At 34.3% G+C, this 25,063-nt stretch overlaps 1 protein-coding gene across 1 annotated transcript in view; it reads right to left on the reverse strand.

Annotated features, from left to right (window-relative positions):
• Positions 1–1,763: 1,763 nt before the first annotated feature.
• LOC119637493 overlaps positions 1,764–25,063 on the reverse strand; it is a 28,657-nt gene continuing 5,357 nt past the window's right edge. Inside the window, exons 2-5 of the mRNA XM_038033531.1 lie at positions 2,766–3,036; positions 2,445–2,696; positions 2,183–2,371; positions 1,764–2,120 (exon numbers count right to left, since the gene is read on the reverse strand). Of these exons, the coding sequence (XP_037889459.1) occupies positions 1,764–2,120; positions 2,183–2,371; positions 2,445–2,696; positions 2,766–3,035 (1,068 nt within the window). The 5' untranslated portion in view covers position 3,036. The remainder of the gene's footprint in view (positions 2,121–2,182; positions 2,372–2,444; positions 2,697–2,765; positions 3,037–25,063) is intronic.

Here is a 25,063-nt window from a genome sequence, read left to right on the forward strand (position 1 = left end):
CCGCGATTTACCTATGTCGTAATTAAAGTAACTTGCAATCTTAACATCTCACTATGATTGGAAAATTAACTGCTTGTGCATGTTTGCAATGGCACTTGTAATTGGATCTGTACCGGTTGTGGGTTTGTCTCTATGCTAGTTGTGTACATCCTTTTTCTTTCTTTTCGTTTTTTATTTCTTATTTATTTCCACATGAATTATTGTTTCATTTTTTTTTCCTTACTTTTCCTTACATACCTTATACTAGCTGTTAATAATAATTAGCGGTAGATTTACTTTTAAGACTCGATTGAATTCGTTTGTTAATTTTGTTTTAGCTGAGTTTTATGTGTAAATACAAAAATAACTAAATAAAATGTATGAAAAAGACCGAAATATCGACCATGCTAAGGCAAAAAAGAAAGCAGTTTAAATGGAAACATAAAAAGGATTTCAGCTCTCAGCATCCAATGAAAATTCGTTTGAGTGAAACAGCTGAAGACGTCGAGAAAGGGTAATAATAACATTGCTCTATTAAAAGTCTGGATGTGTCATTGATATCTAGCACTTAAGAAGTGCGGTGTAGTAACTGAACACCGGGTTTGCGCTTAAGTTTAGAAAAAAAGCTTAAAATAATTGGTTCCTTCAAAATATTTCGATTAACGTGTGTCATAGCAAAGGTATTGCGGTAACGTTTATTGTTTTGAAAACACCCATTTCCCACAAGTCTTTACTTAACTTGCTTTTTTAACAGAAATATCTCCATATGTCGTACTCCGCGGAAGTTTTGCATACCTGCTTAGCCACGAAAGAAAATTGTTATCTATAAACAAACGTCATCCGCCACAAGGAAAATCAATAAGAAGTTGCTCGTCGGTATTTCGAGAACTTCGAGAACGATCTTCTGATCATGCTGAAATTTTGCGCACATCCTGAGCTACAATGATGATGCAACATTATACAGTCTGTATATTCAAAATAGTGACCGCTACAGTGTTGGCATTATCTCTTTCTAAAAAATCCCTTAAGTCTGGTTGTCAAATAAAGTCGCTTGCAAGATGCTAAATTTTCAATGTTAACTCTAAATTACATATGGCAGATGTTGCCATATAATTGGTTCATTTTTTATTAACAACCCTATCGATATGGGCGTGAAACAACAAAATTTGGACGATAGAAGGCGGTAAGTTAATTGTGACAATTCTGCATTATATTTGACGGACGTCGCGACGTGGAAAATCAACCGGTCGAATTGGGTCTCATATAAAACGGCTTGGAGAGTAGAACACGAATTGTAATTAAGCCTCAAAGGTGTAAAATAATTTTTATAAAAAAATTCTTGGAAACACTTTTTTATATCAGGGAGCTATAAAGTAGAAGATAGGAGCCCTTTCAAATTAAAACAGCCCAGTTTTGCCCAAGGTGATCTATTGAAAGAAAATGCGATGGGACTGGGCCGACACGATTTTGAAAAGTGCTTATAAAAAACGCTCATCAGCGCAAACGCGTTGGTTTCAATGCCTTTTCTATTGTGGCAGTAGCTGTGGCTGTTCTCCACTTTCACTGAAAATGATTTTTATTCCAGCTAGTGCTCCAATTTTTCTCATCCGCCCCTTTCTATTAACATTTACATTCTTTTTTGTTTGCTTAAACGAAAATTTTATTTGAATCTCTAAAAAAAAAAAGAAAAAAATTTTTTTATATATCTTCTGAAATAATTTTTGAAAGACATAGGGTATATATAACATCCACACGCAAATTTGCGAAAATTAATGAAACGACTCTTAATACTTTAATTTCAAACGCTCATAAAGCGGTACTTCGCCCCTAGCGGCCGCTTCCTCTTTATCTTTAAAATGTCCATTTGCTACTAGAAACTGTGGCTTCTCGAGTATAGGAGTCTTTTTGTAGAAATCGATAAGGGCCCGAGTGGAGCGCAAGTGCGTGATACCTTTAAAGAGCTTTTCGAAAGTCAACAACTCTTGCGGATAAGCGGTATGAATTAGTGTATCATTTTCAGACGGCAACCATGGACGATCCTTCATCGGCACGGTTCGACCGAACGCCACCTTAATTATAGTTCTTGGGACTTTCTGCAAACGATCTTTTATATACTTCTCATATTTCAGTTCTAATGCCATCTGAATATGAAAAATGCACAAATTACAAGAAAAAAAGGAGGAATGCTGTAATGGCTGTTAACCTCGGGGAGATTCCATTTATCGGCGACGGTTTTGGCGATAGCTTTCACTTCCTTTGGTTCCGTTATAATCGAAGCCAATAGCTTACGGTCGCCTTCAATTGAAAAGAAAGATTTTAACTTCTCTTTGGTTATATCCGATTGATTGCTGCTGCCAAGGGAATTCAACCATTCGGTAAAACGCTCAGCCGACTATAGAACGATATAAGATAGACTAATTAGCTACTATTATTGTTATAAATATATACATCAATATATAACTTACAGCATCCATCAATTGTTCAGCTTGCTCATCTAGAGTTTTTTCCCAAACAGTGCCTTCGAGTTCATAAATTTTTGAGTCCCATCTGACACGTTCTTTGCGGGGCTTGCAAATGTACATAGAACACCAGTTTTTCTTCCTCTTTTGTTTGGCCTTATGTTCTAACGGTTTGTCCATAACCAAATCGAATACAAGAAATTCATGTTCCATGCGTTCAATTTCGGAGCATGTACTTTCATTAAAAAGATCAACCGTCTGTTTAACAATTGAAATCAGATCATCTTGGAGAAATCGTATTATTTTATATTAAATAAGAAGAAATACCTTTTTCTTTTTGATGCCATCGTCCGGCTCCACCTCATCTTCACCAAATGATATGGGTGTGTCAACCGATGATTCTGCTATGAAAACGTTACGATCAAACTCATCATATTCGTATTGCAATATCTTGGCCACGCGGTTACGTAGCGTAACTGGCAGAGTCAATGAAAAATCATAATTCTTGATACGTTCGGTGAGTGTCCTCTCATAAGCTTCACGTTCTATATTCGAGACAACATTAGTCCAAAACGAATTCTTCTCCGTCAATGACATCCTGCAATAGCCAATGAAATTCTGTATGATTCGTTCAGAAATATATATAAAAAATGAATGAAAAAAAGTTGATTTTAATCATAGAAAAATTTGGAAAAAAAATTGTAGTAATCAAATTTTGCGTTACCATAGTAATCTGTCGTAATGATAATGATATATATATATATATATATATATATATATATGTATATGTAGATATAAGTATAACTGTTTGCATGTGTTTATGCATGCGTATAAAATCTAACATAAAAGTGTGTAAATAGCTTTTTGTGAGTGAATGTTCAGTAAAAAATTTCGCAAAGCTTTTAATTTTCAAATAAGTTGTGAAGGCCGAAACTTTAAAATTAAAGTTTTTAGAGCGAAGAGATAGCTTGCCGTTAATAATAGTTGCACTTTGAAAAGCTTTCATTGAAGGTTCTGGTACAAACTAGCCAATTGATTATGACAATTGCGTTTAATCAACTTGAAGCGAAATAGCACAGATTCATACACGTCTTTATGTACCTTTCAACTTTGCAAACGATTTTGATTGATAATTGGTTGGAAGTGCATTATAGAAAATGATTAAATATAGGAACTAAATGAATACAAAAAACTCTCAAAATATAAGCATAATTGGATTGATTAAGAAAAAAAAAAAAAAAAAAAAAAGAAGCTTAATGCGTCCGCATAAGCATTTACGATTGTCGCGCACTTTGAAAGACTTTGGTTTTATGCAAAAAGAACAAATTAATGCGAATAGCGTGACTTTGATTGCGGAGTTTGACGCATACCGTTAAAAAGTTTAATGTAAGCATAAAGCATTTACCTGAAGTATCGTCGCTCTGCAGAGGTCCTCTCTAGCCTTTACCGCAACCAACCCTATGTCGCAACCAATATTGCTTAGTTTTAGTAAGGATTCCTATTACAAGTCTGCCATTAAAGTCATTCCGATATCCTCATGTAAAAAATGTACTTTCGCAAAAGCTTTTGCAATTCTATGTATATCTGTCTGCTTAGAACTAAAAATCATTGCGATGTACAATAAGTTTAGCACTTCGAGAAAAAGTGAGCAGACTGACGATACAACATCATTTCTGAATCGATTTAGATCGTTTCATTTTTACGATCACGTCATTTATGATAACGTATTATGAAAAGGTTGCCATAGGAAGAAATTTTCCTTTTTACAAAAATCGGTTAAAAAGTAATATATCGGCCATTACATGAACATGGAAAGTACAATTTAAGGCTTTCTACTAAATAACTACCATCTGTACTCTTTAAGACGTATAAAGATAATAAAAAAATAAAAAGAAAAAGTTAAGCGGTTTCCATGTTTCTCTGTTAGTTTCGTTATTGAACTAAGTACTTGACAATAATAGAGATTAAGTGCACTAAAGGTATTGAAGAATTGTTTGCAATTTCATAAAAACTGTATCGAAACGAGTTTTGGACACTATAATGTCATAGATTGTTGGGCACTGAACCATTGAACCAATAAAGTCAAATACACTAGACGGGTGCGGGGAAAAACATTTAGGAAGCGATTGTTCACCTGAGATCTACTAAATCTTCGCAGGTTCAGTCAGATTTGAATATAGATATAGCAATAGAGATTTCTGTGTCTAAGTTCTATTCCCGAGCAGTTTAATGTTTTTGATTGATTTAAGTGTATTTGTTTGCCTTTGGTCTTCTCTTCGTTAATTTTTCTTCGTTTTAGTTTGCCTGTCAGACAATCAGTCTGTCTCCGCCAAAAATAGATTTTATCAAAGCGTTTATGTAATTATATTACATGGATGTGAGGACAAGAATCGTTCTCCATTTTGATTCCATACGTACATTTAAGTTTGCTTTCAGCAGTTATACGTATCTAGAAGTTTGCGTAAGTTTATCTGCAAGTAAGATCAAATTACCATTCGACTGGCTGTACGTTGCAAGCTTGTAACGATGTGATCAAGTATGCCTTTTTTTACTCGATAAATTTTGGCATGCCGACTGTGGTGAAGAAGAGATATCGATAAAATTAGTCTATGATCATTTCCTTCTTCTGCCCTTGGCTAGCGGAGTTCCAAGGGCTCTGCTATTTTCCGATTTTATCCGTCGAAGCGATGACATCGTGAGATGTTGGCCTTTTGTACTGCCAACATTATTGCTTTGATGTATTTTATTTTATTTCACTTATTGCAATTTAATTTAATTTATGCAAGCTTTGCATATTACAACACTGTAACCCAATTATAATAACCTAGTTTAGCACAACTGTAACTGCAAGCAATAACCTACACTATACATTAACCTCGATTTTTTAAATAGACTAACATAAGACAAGTTTACCCATAAGCAATAGTCAAAAGATCAGTAGGCAGCAAGTAAAGTGAAACACAACAATTGAACAAACATGTAACAAATTAATTTATCGTGTACCACTAAACTTTATTAAAAAGATAGAAGAATCATTTTCCAAGGTTTAGCCCGAAGAAATATGATGTCGGGTTAGAAATAAGTTTAATGGCTAAGTAGGTCATCTCCTGAATATAAGACGACAGCGAAGTTAACTAAAATAATATTGACTGGCTGGCGATTTAAAGACATGGCACACATGGTCATGAGATTTAATACATAACTATGCGATTCGGTTGGTTATTATTCTTTAATGATCTAAATGAATTCATAATCGTCATAATCGTACATATGAGATATAAACGACAGCGAATTAATGTTATGCTTGGATTAAAGTCTTAAACAGATGCAAAATTATGATTATTACGTTGAGTAAATGCAAAAAATAGTATCTTCACTACTGTCCGAATTATTATATTATCAGACCTGTAGGTCTAAGAATTAATAAGAAAAATACTTGTTTTTAAATAAACTTTAAATAAACTTTATTAACTAAATAGCTCCTTATTTTACTTCGAATTTATCTTAAACAGCGTCCGTGTCCGTGAGAATAATCGCGATATTCTATACATTAATTATTTCATCATTCAAGGATATATACTTAATCAACTATTTTGCTGGGATCTCGTTTATTCAGGTATTTCGTTATTTTTCGCGATCGTTTCTTCTTACTCCGAAGATTGTTCAGCGAAAGCGATCGAAATGCTTGAGTTTAATTTTACGTTATATGTTTGTTTCAAATATCTACCAATATATGTTTTGGCTTAAAGATACGTACGTTATTTATGTTAATCGTAGGAAATATACCTCTTGCCTAATAACGTATGTTTGTTAAAGGGTGCAATGTACGTGTGTGCGGCTAAATTGAATATATATATCCACCCTTACATTGTATTGGAGAGTGATACTTTTTTGTAATATGTTTTATTTATTATATTAAACATCTGATCTTTTATTCTAGAACAATTTATATTCGGTCGAGAGCCTGTGAATTTTTTATACCCAACGTCGTTATCCTGAAATAGACACTAAAAGTAAAAGAAGTAAAGAAAGAAAACTCCATGCTCTATAATATAGATTGGTAGCATCTTGTTTTTTCTATTTTCAAAATAAATGTTTTTACCGCATAGGTATGCGGGCATGCGCATAGTAGGCCTGTCTTTGGAAAAGTTTAAGTCACTTCCAAATACATTTGCAAACTTATAGGTGATATCGTCCTTTTCGCTAACGGGAGAATGTTTACCACAAATACTACACAGTTGCGCAGGCAGACAGATGGACAGACTAACAGACGGGCATGTTCCGGTCTATTCCAATTTTGGCCAAGAATTTGTGTACCTTATGGGGTTTTTGAAGATTGTTTCTGCGTCTTACAAAAGTATTGAAAAATGAATAAATTTTAATACTCTCTCTTATATATTTAGAAGGCGTGGTCAATTTTTTCCACTTTTGTACAGGATCGGCCATATGCATTCAATTTTTTGTACACTTGTACGTAATAATCAAAAAACCAATTTTTTTTTTTTTTTTTTTTGGAGATACAGAGGTCTTCTCCGTTTGATATGCTGCTGTGGATATGTCCTTTGACCGATTCGGCCCGTTTTCAATACCAACTTGCGTGCAAGAATTTCCAATGTTTCTGCCAAATTCGAAGTCAATAGCTCCTATTTTGCGGCAGGAGAATGTTTACAACGGACATTACACAGATGGGCAGATGGACAGACGGACAGACGGACAGACGGACAGACGGACATACTTAAATCGATTTAGAATTTGATTGTAATCAAGAATATATATACTTTGGGGTATCTCTGATGCTTCCTTCTGGGCGTTCTAAACGTTTTAACCAAATGTGGTAAACAATTTGCCCACACACCTATGCGACAAAAACTTTTATTTTGAAAATAGAGAAAATTAGTCACGTCCGTTCTATATTATAGAACTAGAAAATTTAGTTCGCTTACTTCTGTACATCGTTTTTTTTTTAACAAAAATTTTAAGATTTTTACTCGTTATTCGGAAATTATAAAAGTTAGGAGGATGAAATTTTTACAGCCTTCGCGACCAAATATAGTTTTGTGGCGCTGCTATATTTTAAATGAACGTTTTTAAATCAAACATATGGCATTTTGATCGATAACTTGTTTCCATAGTTCCGATAAGAATGTTATGACGTTACTGCAACACTAAAAGAAGAAGTCCAGTTATCAAATTCTTAATGAAACTACGAACAATTTGCGAAAATTGGAAAACCGACGCCTACAAAAGTTCTATGTGCCGTATTTTGGTCATCTTTATAGTTAATGTGATCACTACATTCAAGAGAAAGTCAAGATGCGTGTGAAAAGTCTTGGAAATAATACCGGGCGTGTATTCGAAACCTAGTCACGTTGTTTATTATTTTTAATTTATACAACACGAATATAACTCATTTATATCATTAAAAAATGACAACAACTTGTAACCGTGAGCGACAGAGCACATTTCAACAAATCGTATTAATTATATTTATTAATTTGATTTAATTTCATCATAAAAATTAAAATTTAAAGAGAAATTTGTTCAAATAATATTTGTTATCGTGTGATCTAGTGGTTAGAAAGTCTAGCTCTTATTCGGGAAGGTCTGCGTTCGATCATTGCTGTGTAGCGGACCTTAATTGAAATGTATTACATATGTCCGTTTCCTAAGCGGACCTCCGCATCCGATGTAATTGCAGAGTTATTCTTGTGCTTGTGCGTATTGCACTCTACCTACTCGCTTCACTTCTGCCTGCCATCTGTTATACGCATAGCGAAGGTCTTTACCCTTTAAATGCATAGTAATGGTAAACCTGCGTCGTATGTTTAAAAACCTAATATCTCTTTATAAGGAAACCTTCTCATAGTGTTTTTTTTTTTAATTTTAACTTTACCAAAACTATATCCACGTTTCAGAACGCCACTAGCATCTTTGACAGTTTATTTCTTTATCTGTAACAATTTCATTTTGGCGGTTGTTACAAATTACGATTATTTATGTAAAAAATTATAAAAACATACAGGCAAGGTCAGAGTAACGAACAATATTTATATTTTTGCATATGCACATGCAAAGATATGGTTTTTCTACGATGTAAAAATACATCAATATCGGCTGTGCATAAGGTCAGTAATCGTAAAGTTGTTTTTTTGAAATATTTATTACAATTTTCACATTTTATTTATTTTTTTTCAAAGTAATTGTGTTGTTGTATTTATAATCATAATTACAATTACAATGTGGCTGAGTAATTTTCACATCAATTAATTACGAGTTGACATTTTTATATCTGTTATAAAGAACATCTTCCGAGAGATGATTGCAATTATGATCGCTTACCAGACCTATAACGATCACTTAAATGAAACATTTTCATCTATTCTCATAAGCCAACGTCTCTCAAGAGACGAACACATTTGTTCAACAAAATCATGCTATTTGATGAAACAATATTTACCAAATAAGCCCCACAAGTGGAGCTACAAGCTATTTGTTTTATGAAGTCTTTATGGAATACGCATACCATTTCGAAGTGTACCCGGGACAAGAAGACAAAATAGACTAGCAACAGAGGCAGATTTTATAGTCATCACTTATGTCGCCTTCAGATTAGCTAGAGTCATACCAAGAATGAGGAACCATATAGTTTACCTATATATTAGTTTGGGGAGAAAGAAATCCATTATTTTTATATGAACTTCAGGACTTTATCTAACATGCTTCGGATTGTCCGATTTGGGTCAAATATGCACCGTTTTGTTGTATGATTTGTTGCCATTTTAAAGGTAACTTCAAAATGCCTCTCTCATAGAAGTCCTGGTCTCTATTTGCAAAAAACTCTAGTAGTCGATTTTCACAATCCTCCCAAGATTTCAATTTTTTATCATTAAAGAAATTTTGCAATGCAAGAAAAAGATGATGATCGCTTGGTGCCAAGTCCGGACTGTATGGCGGATGCATTAAAACTTCCCAACCAAGCTCCCGAAGTTTCTGACGAGTCACTGTAGATGTGTGTGGCCTAGCGTTGTCCTGGTGGAACACGACATCTCTCCTGTTGGCCAATTCTGGCCGTTTCTGGCCGTTTCTGTTCAATCGCTATCTTCAAACGGTCCAGTTGTTGACAGTAGAGATCAGAATTTAGCGTATGGCCATATGGAAGCAACTCATAATAAATAATCCCCTTCCATTTTTTTTACTGCGAAATGTACAGTATCGGAAATTGTTTGATCGGTACTTTACGAGAAATCTATCAGTGCAGCCATCTACCGAAAAAATAATGGATTTCTTTTTCCCCAAACTAATATATATATTTATGTATGTAAGCCTTTTAACACGGATTTTTGAAGATTATAAACCGGATGAGAGCGAATGAGCAAATCCGGTCTTGATGATGGATTTAAAAATCAAAACAACATTCGCCGCACACATAAATGAGCAGAATTGTATAGAAGGTGCACAGGTACATGCTGCGAAGCAATTGTTGTGAGAATGAAAGCAAGAAACCAATCAAAACATAAACAACTAATCCTTTATTGTAACTTAACCTCGATCAAATATTTTCATGTACACTTACAGGTGTAAATAATAGCGAAAGCTGAATAAATAAACAAACAAATAAACACACATACACTCCATTGCATAATGTATTGTCACGCTGAACGCTGCTTGTTCAAGGTTTTACGTATAAAACATATTGTCGCAAGGCATGCATGCATGCTTGTCGCACATACGTAAATACTATTGCCAAAGAATGTTAGATATGTGCACGTACGTTATTTGTTTTGCTTTCATTGTGTGTTGTCTCGATTTAAAGTGCATAGAATTTTCATTGTTAGTCGTGCGTGTGTAAAAATTAAATGTTTACATACCCAACCGATACATCTCCATTTGTAAGGTAAGAACGAACGACGAGTGTCTGGTATTGTATAAACGTATAGTTATCGCTTTTGTTCTTGTTGTTAGAGTGTTAGTAGTGCTTAACAAAAAAGTCACAAGTGCTTTACTTTACACTTCACGTGTTGAGATTTGTATTATGTGCGTACTTACAATAGTTTTATTTTTATACAAATATTTATTTATTATTTTTTTCTCTTCTCTCTACTTTCTTCGCTTTTTTCTTTTTTTTCTCCTCGTCACTTTGTTTCTTTCTTTTGTTGGTTTTTCTTTAGTTACGATTATAATAACAATACGTAGCGCATTGTATAATATTTGTTAACTTGTTGACTTTGGAAGATTATTGATTTGATTTTATAAGGATTACTTGTGCTCGTTACTTGTACTCGTACAAGCTGACAAATTCAGTTAGCATGCAAAACGTTGTATATACAGTTAAAATTGTTTAGCCGATGACATTTCGCTTTAATGAGAGATTTAACGGTAATTTTAGTTCATAACAATTTAAAATCAAGTGAGAATGAAAGTCACACAACACCAGACATTTTCCTAATCAGTTTACGATTCCAATCGAAATGTCGGCATATCTACCCGTCTACTGTTGGAATTCCTACGCTCATGAAAGCTGAAGCTTGTCTATACATATATATATATAGGAATGAATGAATGAATGAATGTGCTCTGAAGGCATATCATTGTAAAAGAATGAAATCATTCATTCGGTTGAAATGAAACTTATACATAATACTTGTTTCGGCTCAAGAAATCTGCGAAATGTTTTAAATTTTCGATGGGTGATGCTGCAGGCTAATTTCCGCATAAACAATATAATACTATTAATTAATTATTCGTTAGATGAATCACTGAACTTTAATTCAGGCAGATTAACAAAAATAAACAAATAAATTCTTTATGTATGTTTTGAAGAAGTTTAGCTTAACAAAGTGAGTTAGGGTAGAAAGGCTGCGGTCAAGAATTATTTCAATTTTGAATGGAATGGCATTCCAATGCAATAGTGCGATTCATTATAAATCTTATATTCGTGTTACTATTAGTGAAATCAAGAGTAAACTTGAATAATGCCGTGCATTCAAATTCAAAGCAAATTCAAGCAAAGAGATTGTCTCCTGTACGTGGCAAAACGAATTTAACGAATATTAGGATGTTTTCATGATTTTTTATTTTCAGTATAAAATTTTTTGTTTCTAAAATCTCAAGAAAAGCGTTCACAATGAAATGAACCAAGAAGACTGACCGACGCAGTATCGTGTGCAAGTCGAAATTAAGAAGAAAATACATAACAAAATAATTCAATGAGATTATGTCTCGCATCATTGCGTGAATATGGAACTGAAAATTACTACCGCCTCTTTTCTACAATAAATGCTGAATATATCCACTGAAAACGTTTTTGTGGAAACGTGATGCGATCAATGGAAAAACACGCCTAAAACAAGTAAAAAAGTCTAACTTACAGTCCGTAGCAAGTGTTCATTATATCTTTGCATCGATCCGAATAGCCGGACAGGTAAAAATCACGACTACTAAATCAATTTTCGCGGCTGAAATACTCAAATGCGGTAGAGTTTTCCTTGTCGTAGCTGTAGCGCGTACTTAGTCGGTAAAGGCAAGGTCCATAAGATACATGCCTGCTAATCTTCGGCCACCACCTCCATATTTCTTTCTCTGTCCTCTTTTCTTTTCGATCGTCATTGTCTTACGCGTATAGGAGATATCCCCTTAGCGATTGATTGGTCTTATCAAAAAAAAAAAAAAATAAATAAATAAATAAAAAAAAAACTTGTATAAATATTTTTAAAGGGTGCAACATATTTGTATATAAATCGTTAGCAAATTATTGGCTATAAAAGGGATTAAAAACATATTTTTAATTCAAGATTTAGTTCGTCGGTTATCGGGTTGATTATGAAAGATAAAAATAGTTATACGTGATAATTGACAAGCCAAGCGGAAAAACCACTTTAGATATTTCATTTATAATTTTACTCATCATCAACTGTAGGCGAATCCTTCATTCGATTTGTCCTTCATTTGTCGTTCATTCCATTTCGATACTAGCTGGCGTACAAGGACTTTCACTATTTCTGCCTAATTTGGAGACGGCTAGGAGAGTGTCTACTAAACACCGATGAACACGCAGACAGACGTATAACCAGACAGAGCGATAGACGAATCTGCTTACAACTATTTACGATGTCATGCTGATTAAAAATATCTGAAACTTCTTTTCTGGTGTTGCAAACGTTTTAACAAAATGAACATACACGCACCCATCCTTCGAAGAGGGGCAGAACTATGTAAGACGAAAATTTTATATCGAGATGTAAGAAAAGATAAACACTATCGGGTTTTATGCCCGCTCTAGACGAAACCGTTTGGTTGAGTTATTATTTGAACTCGATGAAAATAAGAACAGTGAAAATTTATAATAAGAATTTCATTGTAAGCAAAATTTTAAAGCTTGAATTTTAATTTTCGGGAGCAGAAAACTGGATAGAGTTTAGTAAACTGACTACAATATTGTCCCTAATTTTTGTCCAGTGTCAGCAACAATATAACTCCTACGATCCCCTTTTTGCCCCTTTTGATTCGTTTATAAAAGTCCAAAATCGGGCAGGTTGGTTTCCTTAAATGACTTTGAGAGCCTGTCTAGTACAATATTTTCTATGCCTAATAAATATCCTCAAAGCGAAGTCATTGCCGATGGTTATTTCATTACGCATAATAAGCCCTGTTTTCGCCGTTCGGCTCACACAATTTTACAGGAATATGGCGCGGAAATTATGACATTCGAGAACTCTTTGGTGTGTCTTATAACTGAACTAACACGTCTTCTTATCGTTGATGGGTTACAACGGACTTTTTTCTCATTTCATCATCAATATAGGTCTCGAATTCTGAATCTTTTCGTGCACAAATTTTCGTCGTTCTTACTTATCCCTGAAACATAAAACTTTTAAATACAACGAGGCAAACTGAAGAACGCATAAAGACTTCTTTAGGCATTTTAATCGGAAACTGTTTTTCCCAAGCAATTACAAGAATTTTAGAAAACATTATCATGCATTGAGTGTTGTCTGGGAAGAATCTTTTAAAGTTTGCCCCTTCTATATAAATGACTCAAACACTTTGCTTTGAAAACAATCTAGAAATAAATGATTTGGGAGTCTCCCAACCGGAGAAGCTCTGCACGAGGAGTAACTACATGCCACATTTCTCGCCGTACTGGAATGCATCAAGAACTTTTGATAGTTCGGGAAGGGAATTGGATACCAATCCGCCGCATCGACTCCAAACGTCCAAGTACTTCAAAGTCCTATTTATTGCATAGCAATCAATTAACTTCTTATAGGAATTAACGAGCACCCTTAAGAAAGTCCGTACCAGATGGCATATCAGTTACAGTACTAAACAAGCGTGTAGTCAAGCAGATAATTACGCAACCCCTGCAAGAAGTGCTACCAGGCCGGAGCGCCAAAGTTGGTGAAAAATTATTGATTCTACCAATCCTGCCAACTATCGTTATATTGCCGTATGTTGGGTTATAGCCAAAACCAGCTAAACAAGCGTTGGTTCAATGGTAAGCTAGCGTTCCATTCCATCGAAATACACGTGAAGGCGATTCGCCATTTCGGCGAAAGCAAGCTCTTTGTTCCGGATATCTCTAAGGGGCGATAAGACTTTTCTATCTCCAAGGTGAGTTAGCGTAGGTAACAATTGTACTCGATGGATATGACGTTTCTTGAATACCTGACTGTCTGGGAGATATGCGAGTACCGCATCACACACTATTGTTTATTGTCGTCTTTTAGTCGCACTGTAATTCTTTTCATTTCTTTCCCACCTATAACTCTTCCTAACCGATACCGTGCCCATCCCTATAAAAGACGGTCCCTAGGTGGACGAACGAAGAGGGAAAAGTTATCAAAAAAAAAAAAAAAAAAAAAAACCGAAATTGTATTATTTCAATTTATCACGAAGTGTGTTATAAATTTCACAATGTACAAAATTGTTACAAAATATTAATGACATTTGAAGTAATATACAAATTTTGTAAGACCTGCAAGCTAGTCAAGAGCTATCAAATTTACTTTTTTATACGATATCTTGGGTCCATTATGATCAAAAACTTTATGTATTCACCAGGTCCCATATTCTAATTAATATTATTAATTTTATAAGCAGAGAAATAAATTCAAAGACTAACGCCTTAAAGCACTAGCACTTAGAGCTATCGGTTTTATTGGAAACTCTACCGCACTAATACGAAATAACTTAAAAAAAAAAAATTCTACAGATGCAAACACAATCGAAATTTCAAAGTTTTGAAGCCATATCATAATTAGAGGTTAAGCTCATCATGAGCTCCTTAATAACCATCAGCAATCTTAAGCCTCCATTCGATTAATTTTTAAACTTGCCTTGCAGTGAGCACTGAATAACAACTTGAGGGCAAATTTGTTCGTGTAGTCAACACGAACGAGTAAAGGACACGCAAACACACATTCGTTAATCGATTCCATTCGTTAATCGATTCCATTATGTATCCCGACGGAATTTCTAATCAAAAAAGTCTCAACTAAATTTTGTAACAGGGAGCAAAGAAAAAACTTAAGAGAAAACACTGAGCTCACACTGAGCAGATTACAACAAATTAGTGTACTTCACTGTGAAAAAAAAACGTATGGACTAAAACGTTCTATAACGAGTGAAGAAGAAGAAAATTTCACTGTATCACATTGTACATGCGTGGGTAAGACAAAATTAATGGTGTACCGCATCATGACTTGAACCCGGGTCATCCAATTGAATGCCCCGATTATTCTACTCGCTAGCCTAAGCGGTAACGTCTTGGATATGCGCAATTTTCTACAAAGGAATGAAAGAACGTGAAACTTGCAAAAAAAAACTGTTTCGTGGAAGCCACCACACGTTTCAAGTTTATATATAAAAAATCTAGAAAAACAGCGTTTTATGTAATTTAAGAGAAATACTTTCACATATAAAACTCGAATATTAATAAATGTTTTTTTGTTATATAAATTTGGATAAATGATTCCCCGATGTTTAGTGAACAGGATATACTGGGGCAGTAAACAAGCTCGCGCTGCTCTCCTTGAGTGATCGTAACTAGTACTTTACCGTAATCAATAAAACTGTGACCTTTCCAGGATAAGTTATCCCAGATAATAGCTTTTGGGATCTTTCTGTACCAAAAAAGTGTCATTTACGAAAACTGTGACTTTTCCTGTTCAATTTAAACAATATTGCCGTAGACAGGGAGCGGATGAATATTCGTTGCGACCAAATTTGGAATGGCTAGCTGCATGTGCTGTGCAGTATTTACTACAACCAGTTACTACAACCAGCTCGAGAACAAAAGCTGATGTAATTGAAACGAAAAACCAGTGCAAAGTGTCAAATATGAGTGTAATGTGAGTTTTCATTATGAAGAAATTCGGTCTCGTATAAAAAAGGCTTATAAGGCCAGGCAGCGCTAACTTAGTTTGTGGGAGCCTCCCCGCTTTTGCTACCAGGCGTTGCTTTTTGTGACTATCAATCAATTCAATTCATGATTTATTTCCTCCTCAAGCGAAGTCTACAATTTTAGGGCCGGAAATAAAAAATGACTCCATTAGATAGGTAGTCTCAAGACAGCAATTTTGGACTTTCTGCAAGAAATTCAGGCTCTGCCTAAGAGATAAGAAAAGTAATGTTTCGCAGTAGATGCAGTTTCATTAAAATATCTCATGATATATTTTTTTTCAATGAACTTTCAATTTTATTAAAGATAACCTGCAGGAACTTATTAATATTCTCAATTATACTACGTTTTAACCAAATGCAATAGTTGCAGATATCAATAATTATCATTGCACACTTGTAACACCTTCCGAGATCCGTAAACGCGTCCTTCGGGACACACAAATAAAAATAACTTACTTTCTTATATGGATAGGGGTTGGTGGCGACGAACTTTGAATATACCAAGGAAGTTCGGTTTTTCTAATTTCTTTAAGGTAAATTCTTAAGGTAAACTGTTCGCAATTAATATAATTTCTTGGGAGTTGGATACATATGAGATTTTTTGGGGATCCACGCAATAACGATACCGTAACAAAGTAAGTAAGTTTTTCTAATAAAAAATCTGAAGTGGTCTTAGCTTTTATGACACGATTTATACTTTACATTCTTCCAATAAGTAAACACACGCTCTATGATTGTTAGAAGCAATCATTTTTTTCATATCCGCCACTGAATGATCGGGTTTTTTTTTCATAATGCATGTAACATCCAAAAGGAAATTGCAGAGACCTTTTAAAGTATATATATTCTTGAACGCCAGCCAGTTGTCTGTCCGTCTGTGTGTCCGTGTGGTGTTTGTCTTTGGCATTCTCATTGTCGCAAAAATGAAGATATCGCCTTCAAAGTTGATAGAAACATTGAAAGTTTCTGCACGCAAGTTGACATTGAAAATTGGCCAAATCGCTTGGAGCAGAAGCGTGCAGTGAAACGTAAACTGAACGCAACATCGTTTTTTGTAACAAAAATTTTGGATTTTTGATCGTTACTCGGAAATTATAAAAGTTAGAAGGATGCAATTTTCCACATTGACTTTACTGCTCTGCACTTTGCTCCTTAAGTGCAAAAATGGAAAACATAACCCATGTCGACAAAAACTTACAATTCATTAAATTTTATGTTTTTCACTTTTTTCAGATTTTATGCTTATTTATCATAAGGCAGACAAGAAAGAATGTTTAAAACTATTTTGCACACTCCTCAAATGAAGATATATTATCTGCCTAAAAATGGGTTAATTTTAAGATGAGTATGGTAGATGCGGCGATTAATGCGATATGGGTATCATATAAAAGTATTGGGAGAGTAGAATCCGAAAAGCAAAGTGGTGGGTATGCGAGATTCGACCACCACCAAATACAAGTTTCAGGGCAAAATTGTGATACTTAGCAAAGACATCAACTGTAAAAAAGAAATGTGTTCCCTCTCTATGGGAAATCTGTACTTCGGTCGAAAAAGCCGCAATCAGTTGTGACGAAGATTAACATATTGAGCGTAATAATGAAACAGAGACTCAACAATTTTATCGTTGTTATGATTTATAAACTAATTTCTCTAATTTTATGGACAAAAAAAAGCAAAACAAAAAATAGTAAAAACAATACGAAAACAAAATCTTTTGAACTTATTTAAAAGTAAAAAAAAAAAAAAAAAAAAAAAAAAATGATAGAAAATATCCTTAAAATAGCAGAAATAAAAGGATTTCCGCAAGGAAAGCAAACGTTCAAAATTCACAACCGTTGTAAAGACGAACAGACAAACATACCGCATGTACATATATATTGTTTTAAGCAAGTTAACAAATTTCAAGAATATTCAAGCTAACAATCAACCAAACTATACGTTTATGTGCAGAGTTATGCAGCAGCATAGTGCAGTAAAAAAGAAAAAAAAAAAACACAAAAAACAAAACCAAAAAGAAAATAAAAACACAGAGTAAAGTAGAATGAAGGGTAAAACAAAAAAAGGTTTCGGGGCAAACAAGATTTTTGCCACGTTAGCACATTTACTAAACAGCCATCCATCCATGAGTTCGCTTTCTTATTCTTATTGCCTGTCAGTTTATATGTTTGTGTTTATATGTATTTTGTATATGTATGCAAGTGTGTATGTTATTTTTTGCTTGCACAGGCGGTGTTTTGTTCCTGTGCAAAACAATCTGTTTCCTTAAGAACACTCTAAAGAAACATTTACAATGTGCAACAACGTATACAACAACAAAACACTATACCTTCATTCAGAGTCTATTGTGTGCAGTCAACTTGAACAGCAGTAACAGCGGCAGCAAAAATATCACAAGTGCAAAGTTTTCTTGGCAGTGAATCTAAGGAAAATGAATAAAAAAAAAAAAAAAACAACGAACAAAATAAATAAAAAAAAATTAAAAGGTTCATATAGCAAAGGATTCACATCATCATCATCATTATCATCATGATTATGGTTTAAGACTCATCATCTGGTGGCAGTTGTTGTATCATAATATTTTGACACCAACAAAATACGAAAACATTACCAGGAAAAACGAAAGAAAAGAAAAAAAATAATAAAAAAAAAAAAAATCTAAATAAAAAGTTCAACTTAATATTAACGAAAAATCGGCAAAAAGCTAAACTGAAAGTTTTACTGTTGTTGTTGTTGTTGTTGTTGTTGTGGTATAGCATTGCAGTTCATTTCCAGTTTATAAACTACGTGCCCACACATCTACTAACAGACGCATATATTTTTACATATAATTCATTGGTTTTGTTTTCTTAACTGATGAATTATGGCTAAAGTTATTGGATCTGCATGGAAGGCCCGTAAATTATCTAATGTAAGCAACCAAGCAAGCCGGCAAGCAAGCAAACAACATGTTCTTAAACAACACTTGCTCTCCTTAACAGTTATAGCGAGAGAGAGAGAGAGAGAGAGAGAAGAACAAGTAAAATGATTAAAATAACTACAACGTAATAGATATTCTGAGGATACTTTCTTACGACGAATTTTAACGATACCTAAAGTCCATCAGCAACGTCAGCACGTCCCGACAGTCCATCGAATATAAGGCTATAGAGTTTAAACGCAATTGTTTTAAAATTTTCTTTTTCGGGCATAGATGGAGAACGGGTAGAAAGAACGGTAGACAGTCAGGTTGACGAACGAGTCGATAGGCAGTAAAAAAAGTACTTGCAATGCATAAGAACGTGAAAGAGTTTAACAAGGAGAGGCAAATCGATAAACAAGAAAGCAGATGAATAGGTAAGCAGCTAGACACCTGGGAAAACAAACGGACCAACTAATTGATAAATAAATACTAGAATGAATATCCAAAGGGATCCAACAAAATATATTGAGAATTTCACAATAGTCCGATAAAAATGAGCCGTTGTTTCTTCTTAAAGTGACTTAAGGCTAAGACCAACCTTCAACCACGCCATTTAACGCTTATAACGCTTATATGAAAAGAACTCTTTCGTTATGTTTAAGAAGAAGCCATTGTAAGTGCCTTTAAGGGATTTTCAAAAAGAAACCTATCTCGATCGCTCTTTGCGGTGTGTATGTGTAAGCATGTATCGGAAAAAACGGCCCAACTCGCTCCTATCAAGGTCTCACTTGACCGGTAGTTAGTTGCTGGCCCGTCCTACTTCAAGTTTGCAAGATTTGTGCGAATAAGGACAGCAAGAAAAAAAAAAAAAAAAAAATAAACAAAATAAGTAAAAAGAACAACAAAACTGCAAAGCAATCTCGGCTAAGTGAAGTTAATTGTGTTTGAAATGTAGTACTGACAAAGTTTCTCAACAAATGGAATTAAAATTAGCAATAAAGTTGAACTTAAAACGGATGCATTATTAAGGAACGTGTAGCGCTCTTGGAACTTGGACAAGTAGTGGTATATTTTTTCATAGAAGAGCAGTCAGTTTATGCAAAATAAGTGTAAGTAAATTAAATATACAGATTGTTACCTATCTCTCTATTCCTAAGAAGTTGTGTTTAACCTTGTGGACCAAAGTTAAATTAGAGATTAAATTTCTATAACCTTTTGTTTGTTGTGATTTCTGTTACGGTTACAAGTGTATTATATCAGCCAAAGCGAATTAAATGAACAACAAGATATGAACGTGACATCTCTGTCCACTAAAATAGTTCATCATTTAATTCATAACCATAAAATTTGCAAACAATTCAGGCAATACAATTTGCTGGGGAATTGAATTTAACAAATGTTGTTGAAAAAAAAAATATATATATATATATATATATAAATAAAAATAATGAAAACGAAAAAGAAGAAGAAAAATGTAAATAAAATTTCATTCATTCGCTTTATTTTTGCTTTATTTTGTTTTTTTGTTTTTTTTTTCTTTTTTTTACTTTCTCTAAATGTTTGGTTAATCCTTTTATTTATATATACACATTCATAAATATATGTATGTATATTCCACTACATGTAGCATGTTATCTTTCATTCTTTGCATTTGAACTCTTGGCTGATGGCAATTTACAAAGCCCTGGTGACAATTGTGTGGCAAATGAAGCATAAGAGCAAACTAAAAACATACAACGTTTTTATTCTATCCTTTGCTAAAGTTATACTTATTTCATCCTCGCATTTGCAATACGCCACAATTTGTAAAAAATTCGTTGTTAATTTAATTATCTTTCTCATCATAATTCGTTTGCTTAATAATAAAACTGTCAAAAAGTCACGAACGAACGTCAAAGAGTCCAGCACTAGACTCTTGATTTATTTCATCTACAGATCTAAATTGAAAGACAGCCATAGTTCTGCTTCAAGTAGAACAAAATGATCGGAGAGACAAAAATTGAAAATTATTTTCATTAAAACTTTTCAGAATATAGCAGGAGGAAATAACGAGCAAGTGAATCAGAAGAAGCTATTTGGTCAATGATTCATGCCTATTGATCCAACTACAGTAACTTGAATAAATTAATCCGGGATTGTATGAAAAGGTCGATTGACTCATAACTTAACACTTTTTTTTACAGTATTTTGATAGCGGCTCCGGCTTTCATTTGTTCCTTGTTGTAGATGTCACGTATCACAAGTCATATTTTATTTCTACAATAGAACCTTTGCAAGTCTGCGGTTCAGAAAATTTTGAAACCACCTAATTTTTATGAGAATGTTAAAGTAGCTTCCTAACGTTTTCCAAGAGAGGGTGCAACTAGTACTAAAAGTTGCCGACCAATCGATTTTTCATCTGAAAGGATTATTTACAAACTTTACGCAACAGTATAAGTCATCGCCCTTAAGTATACACAATCCTGGTTTTGGAGTTTTGAATAGATTTACCTCTGCGCTTAAAACTAAGAGCCACACAATGCTAACGATTGCTAATTATAATGCACACTAGACGAACCATTACCGAACCGATAATAAACCTGAATATCTGTCTTAATGGGACGGACGAGGGAGAAAGGCAGGAAAGTGCACTGTGTTACGAGTTACTCGAATGAGGGAATGAGGCTGCCAACCACATCTGATGCAACTGAGCTCAAACCGTACGCAATTTGTCAAAAGGGTCACGATATTGTGGCATTCCGCGATGACAACGCTCGGTCCCAAATGACAAAAATGGCCCAAGAAATGCACTTAGCCGACTATATACAGCTCTTTGCCGTATTTACCGGACATTGATTGCACTTGTGATTACACTAAACCTTCCTGTTGAAAAACTCGTTCGTTGTCTGTGCTGCATCAAATATCATTTGTCATTTGTTCACGGAATTCATATGTTACCTATGAGCTAGGAGGACTAGTGTCGACAATGCTTGATAATACAATAATTTTGCGAAAAAAAAAATCCTCAGATATTTAATCATAGACGCAATATATTCAAACATGAAATATTGTTTGGTTGCAATATGTTGTATGCATTAGTTGCCCACAATTAGCTTAATTGATCGAACAATTCGGGGAAAACTTGGAACTTGGAGGAAAACTAAATTGGGGCAAACAATTCATATCCCATTCATATTCGTAGGACGGAGAACTCTAGTATAATGATGAGTTAAACGAATATTGATTTTGCACCTGAACAGTGTTCCGAACAGTGTTTTGACTGTGCGCACTTTTGCGATCATTTTTTTGTACAGCTTTGAGACAAATTATAAGAATAAAATGTATTTACTACGTAGTTTACGTGAAATGGCTCGAAATGTCTTACATCGAAATTCAGTGAGGGAAGTCCTTAATGGAAAATTCAATAAACATGTGGTTTGGCTGCTTTTCTTTTTCAGTAGATGCATCTTAACGAGTAGTGCTGAGTATTGTCTGCAATTGGTTTGCGAGAAAATTTTACTGAAAAGAGAAAATGGATCTTTTTGAAAGCATTACGGTTCAAAGAATCGTTTGCTCGTTTCGTGTCCTGATGTAGCTTTCTTATTCATTATGTTAGCAAAGAAGGGACTCTTATCTAAGTCTGAAGTATTCTCGTGATCTCTCTCTTCCTTTCTCTCGCTCTTGTCATGATGCGCGTAAAATTCTACGCTTTTCTATCTTTTCATTCGTGCATTCTCTCATTCTCTTGTTTTAACAATATTTAAGGTCATAAAAATGAGCAAAGAACACTGAATCTGTTCTCGTACAGCTCTCTCAGTTTAAACTGTGAAGCGGGCTCAAACTTTCGCGTGGCTCACTTGCAAGTACATTGAAGTGTAGTTGATTCGAATTTAGATTTTATAATAGATGTCGCTTTGAAATTCAATCGAAGCAGAACTATCCAAAAATTGGATGACACGTTTATCTATACGGACAAAATATTGAATGAATTGTAGTGGGTGTCAGAGGTTCGCCTTAAAAGTTAGATGAACTTCTTATTTGTTGTTGTGATTTTCTAATTTCAATTTTTTTTTGTTTATTAACATATCTATGAATGTTGGCTTTATATGTATTCATAAGTCTAACAAACTTTTACAGGAATTGACTTCATTTATTTGTTTATTTATTCCTTTTTGGAATTTGTATTTAATTTTTTCCTACTTTTCTTTCTTTTGCTGCTATAGTATTCATTGTGATGACGATGACGATGATGATGATGATGATGATGATGATGATGATGGTATTTATGTGTCATCATAAAAATTTCATTGGTTTTGTGGTTGAGAAGTGAAAAGCAACATAAAAGAGTGATGACTTATTCGTTGTTTCTCTTCTTTTTTTTTTTCAAATAAATGATGATTTTCAATGAATGAATGTATGGATGAAAGGAATTCATACAATAACCAACAATTAGCTGCAATTCGCTTTTGAATCAAGAAGGAATACATATGTATCTATACCCTTGAACATTCATCCCTCAAAGAGGTTTCAAAGCTTTAATGGATAAGCCATATACAAAGTACCGTGAATAATATCGCGGAAGCACTTCTCGAATTTTAAAGGAATTTTTTTGCTTTTGTGATAAACATTTCACGATACTTTTGCTTTAAAGTCAAGTTCTTGATCAAAAGTGAATTCTTCTGATCAAGCGAACCATTTCAATGCTTTTTAAAAAAGCAGCAACGTTTTCTTATAACTTCGCGTTTTTATGATGTTCACCTGTTTGTTAGAAAAGATCCTTTCCACTAGAGTATAAATAATTAATTTTGATAGTACGTTTTTCTACTTGGCCGTAGTTGCTGATTGATTTGCTGAAATTATTATTTTATTGATATATTACAAGACTTGGGGCTGCCGACTGACTCATTGAAAATTTTTTATATATAAATGCTGAACGTTTGCCTTCAATTGGACGTTTCGTTCGCATTAGTTATCGCGATTAGAGTGGTGGATCGCTTGTCTGAACAGTTGCAATTAACAAGTTAAAGAGAACACGCGCTGTCCTATATGAAGTAGTTTTCATTGTTAGTAATCATTCTTTCCACAAATGATTCAAGCTTGTTTCTCTTCATCTGCGTTTCGCAGACGGAAACTTGCTTCCTTAAATATTTCATTGTACGGATCTAATTTTTGTATCAAATTTTATGTTATTTTTAATTCCGTCGCTTAGTCATAATATGAAATGTGCGGCCTCGTTCAGTTTCCTTACCTTCCATCGATTTTAAAGCGATTGGTCGACTAGAATGTACCGACGACACGACTTTAACATCGAAATCTACAGAGCGTAAGCAAGCGCGCCATTAACGTGATGCTAATTTCGATGAAGCATCTGCACTGTAAATACCACGTGCTTTTCATCAAAAGTTTAGACTTTTGACTGAATTGACATATATCACAAGGTTTTTTTTTTTTAAATGAACTCTGAACTGTCGCTTACCACTCGCTCTATTTTCGACTTAATCAGAGAAGGCGACATGTTCATATATATATTTAAATATATACATGTGTTTATGTATAATATATACATGTATTCTATATATATATATATATATATATATGTCGTGTATGTATATATATGTAAAATGTGCATGCCAAACCTTTTCCATCACTTTCTACAACTCTTGCTCATCTTTCTGACAACATGACGACACCGTCTTAAAAGAACGATATTGCTTTGGCAGCGATCCAGTCATCCACTCATATTCGGACTTCTTCAGCAATTTTAGGCCGCGTGTCAGTCAAGCTAATCTGACCATATGACCTTCGATCTGAACAAGTGGTAGCGGGAAGGGCTACGTGTGGTAAGTATGAAGGGTGTGGCGGAACTTCCCAATTGAGCTACAACAGTGTATCCTTGACAACCCTTGCAACGTGTGGCCGAGCGTTGTCCTGCAAGAGAATGACTCTGCGCTTGTTAACCGCAATTACTCCTCATTCGTCCAAAAATATATTATTCAAATTGTCCAATTGAAATCGAAAGACATCTGCAGTAACAGTGCCATTTGATTTGAACAGAGTGTAATGCATTACACTTTCCTGATACGACCGTATGCACAGCAAAACTTTATGGCCATGAATATTCCGCTTCGGTGTCGATGTTGATGGCTCTGCTGGACTAACGCATAAATTTTTGCTCTTAGGGTCATCCTATCGTACAAGATCCAATTTTCATCGTAAGGCGCTATAGGTCGCAGAAAACTCTTCTTTTTTTTTGCTTGGCAAGCAAAGAATGCGCGATTTTGAAACGGTTCCAGATGGCATTTTCAATCAATTCGTGTGGTAGCCATTTTCCCTCGTTTTTGAGCTT

This window comes from Glossina fuscipes, unplaced genomic scaffold, assembly GCF_014805625.2.
Source record: "Glossina fuscipes isolate IAEA_lab_2018 unplaced genomic scaffold, Yale_Gfus_2 59, whole genome shotgun sequence".
Lineage (NCBI taxonomy): Eukaryota > Metazoa > Arthropoda > Insecta > Diptera > Glossinidae > Glossina > Glossina fuscipes.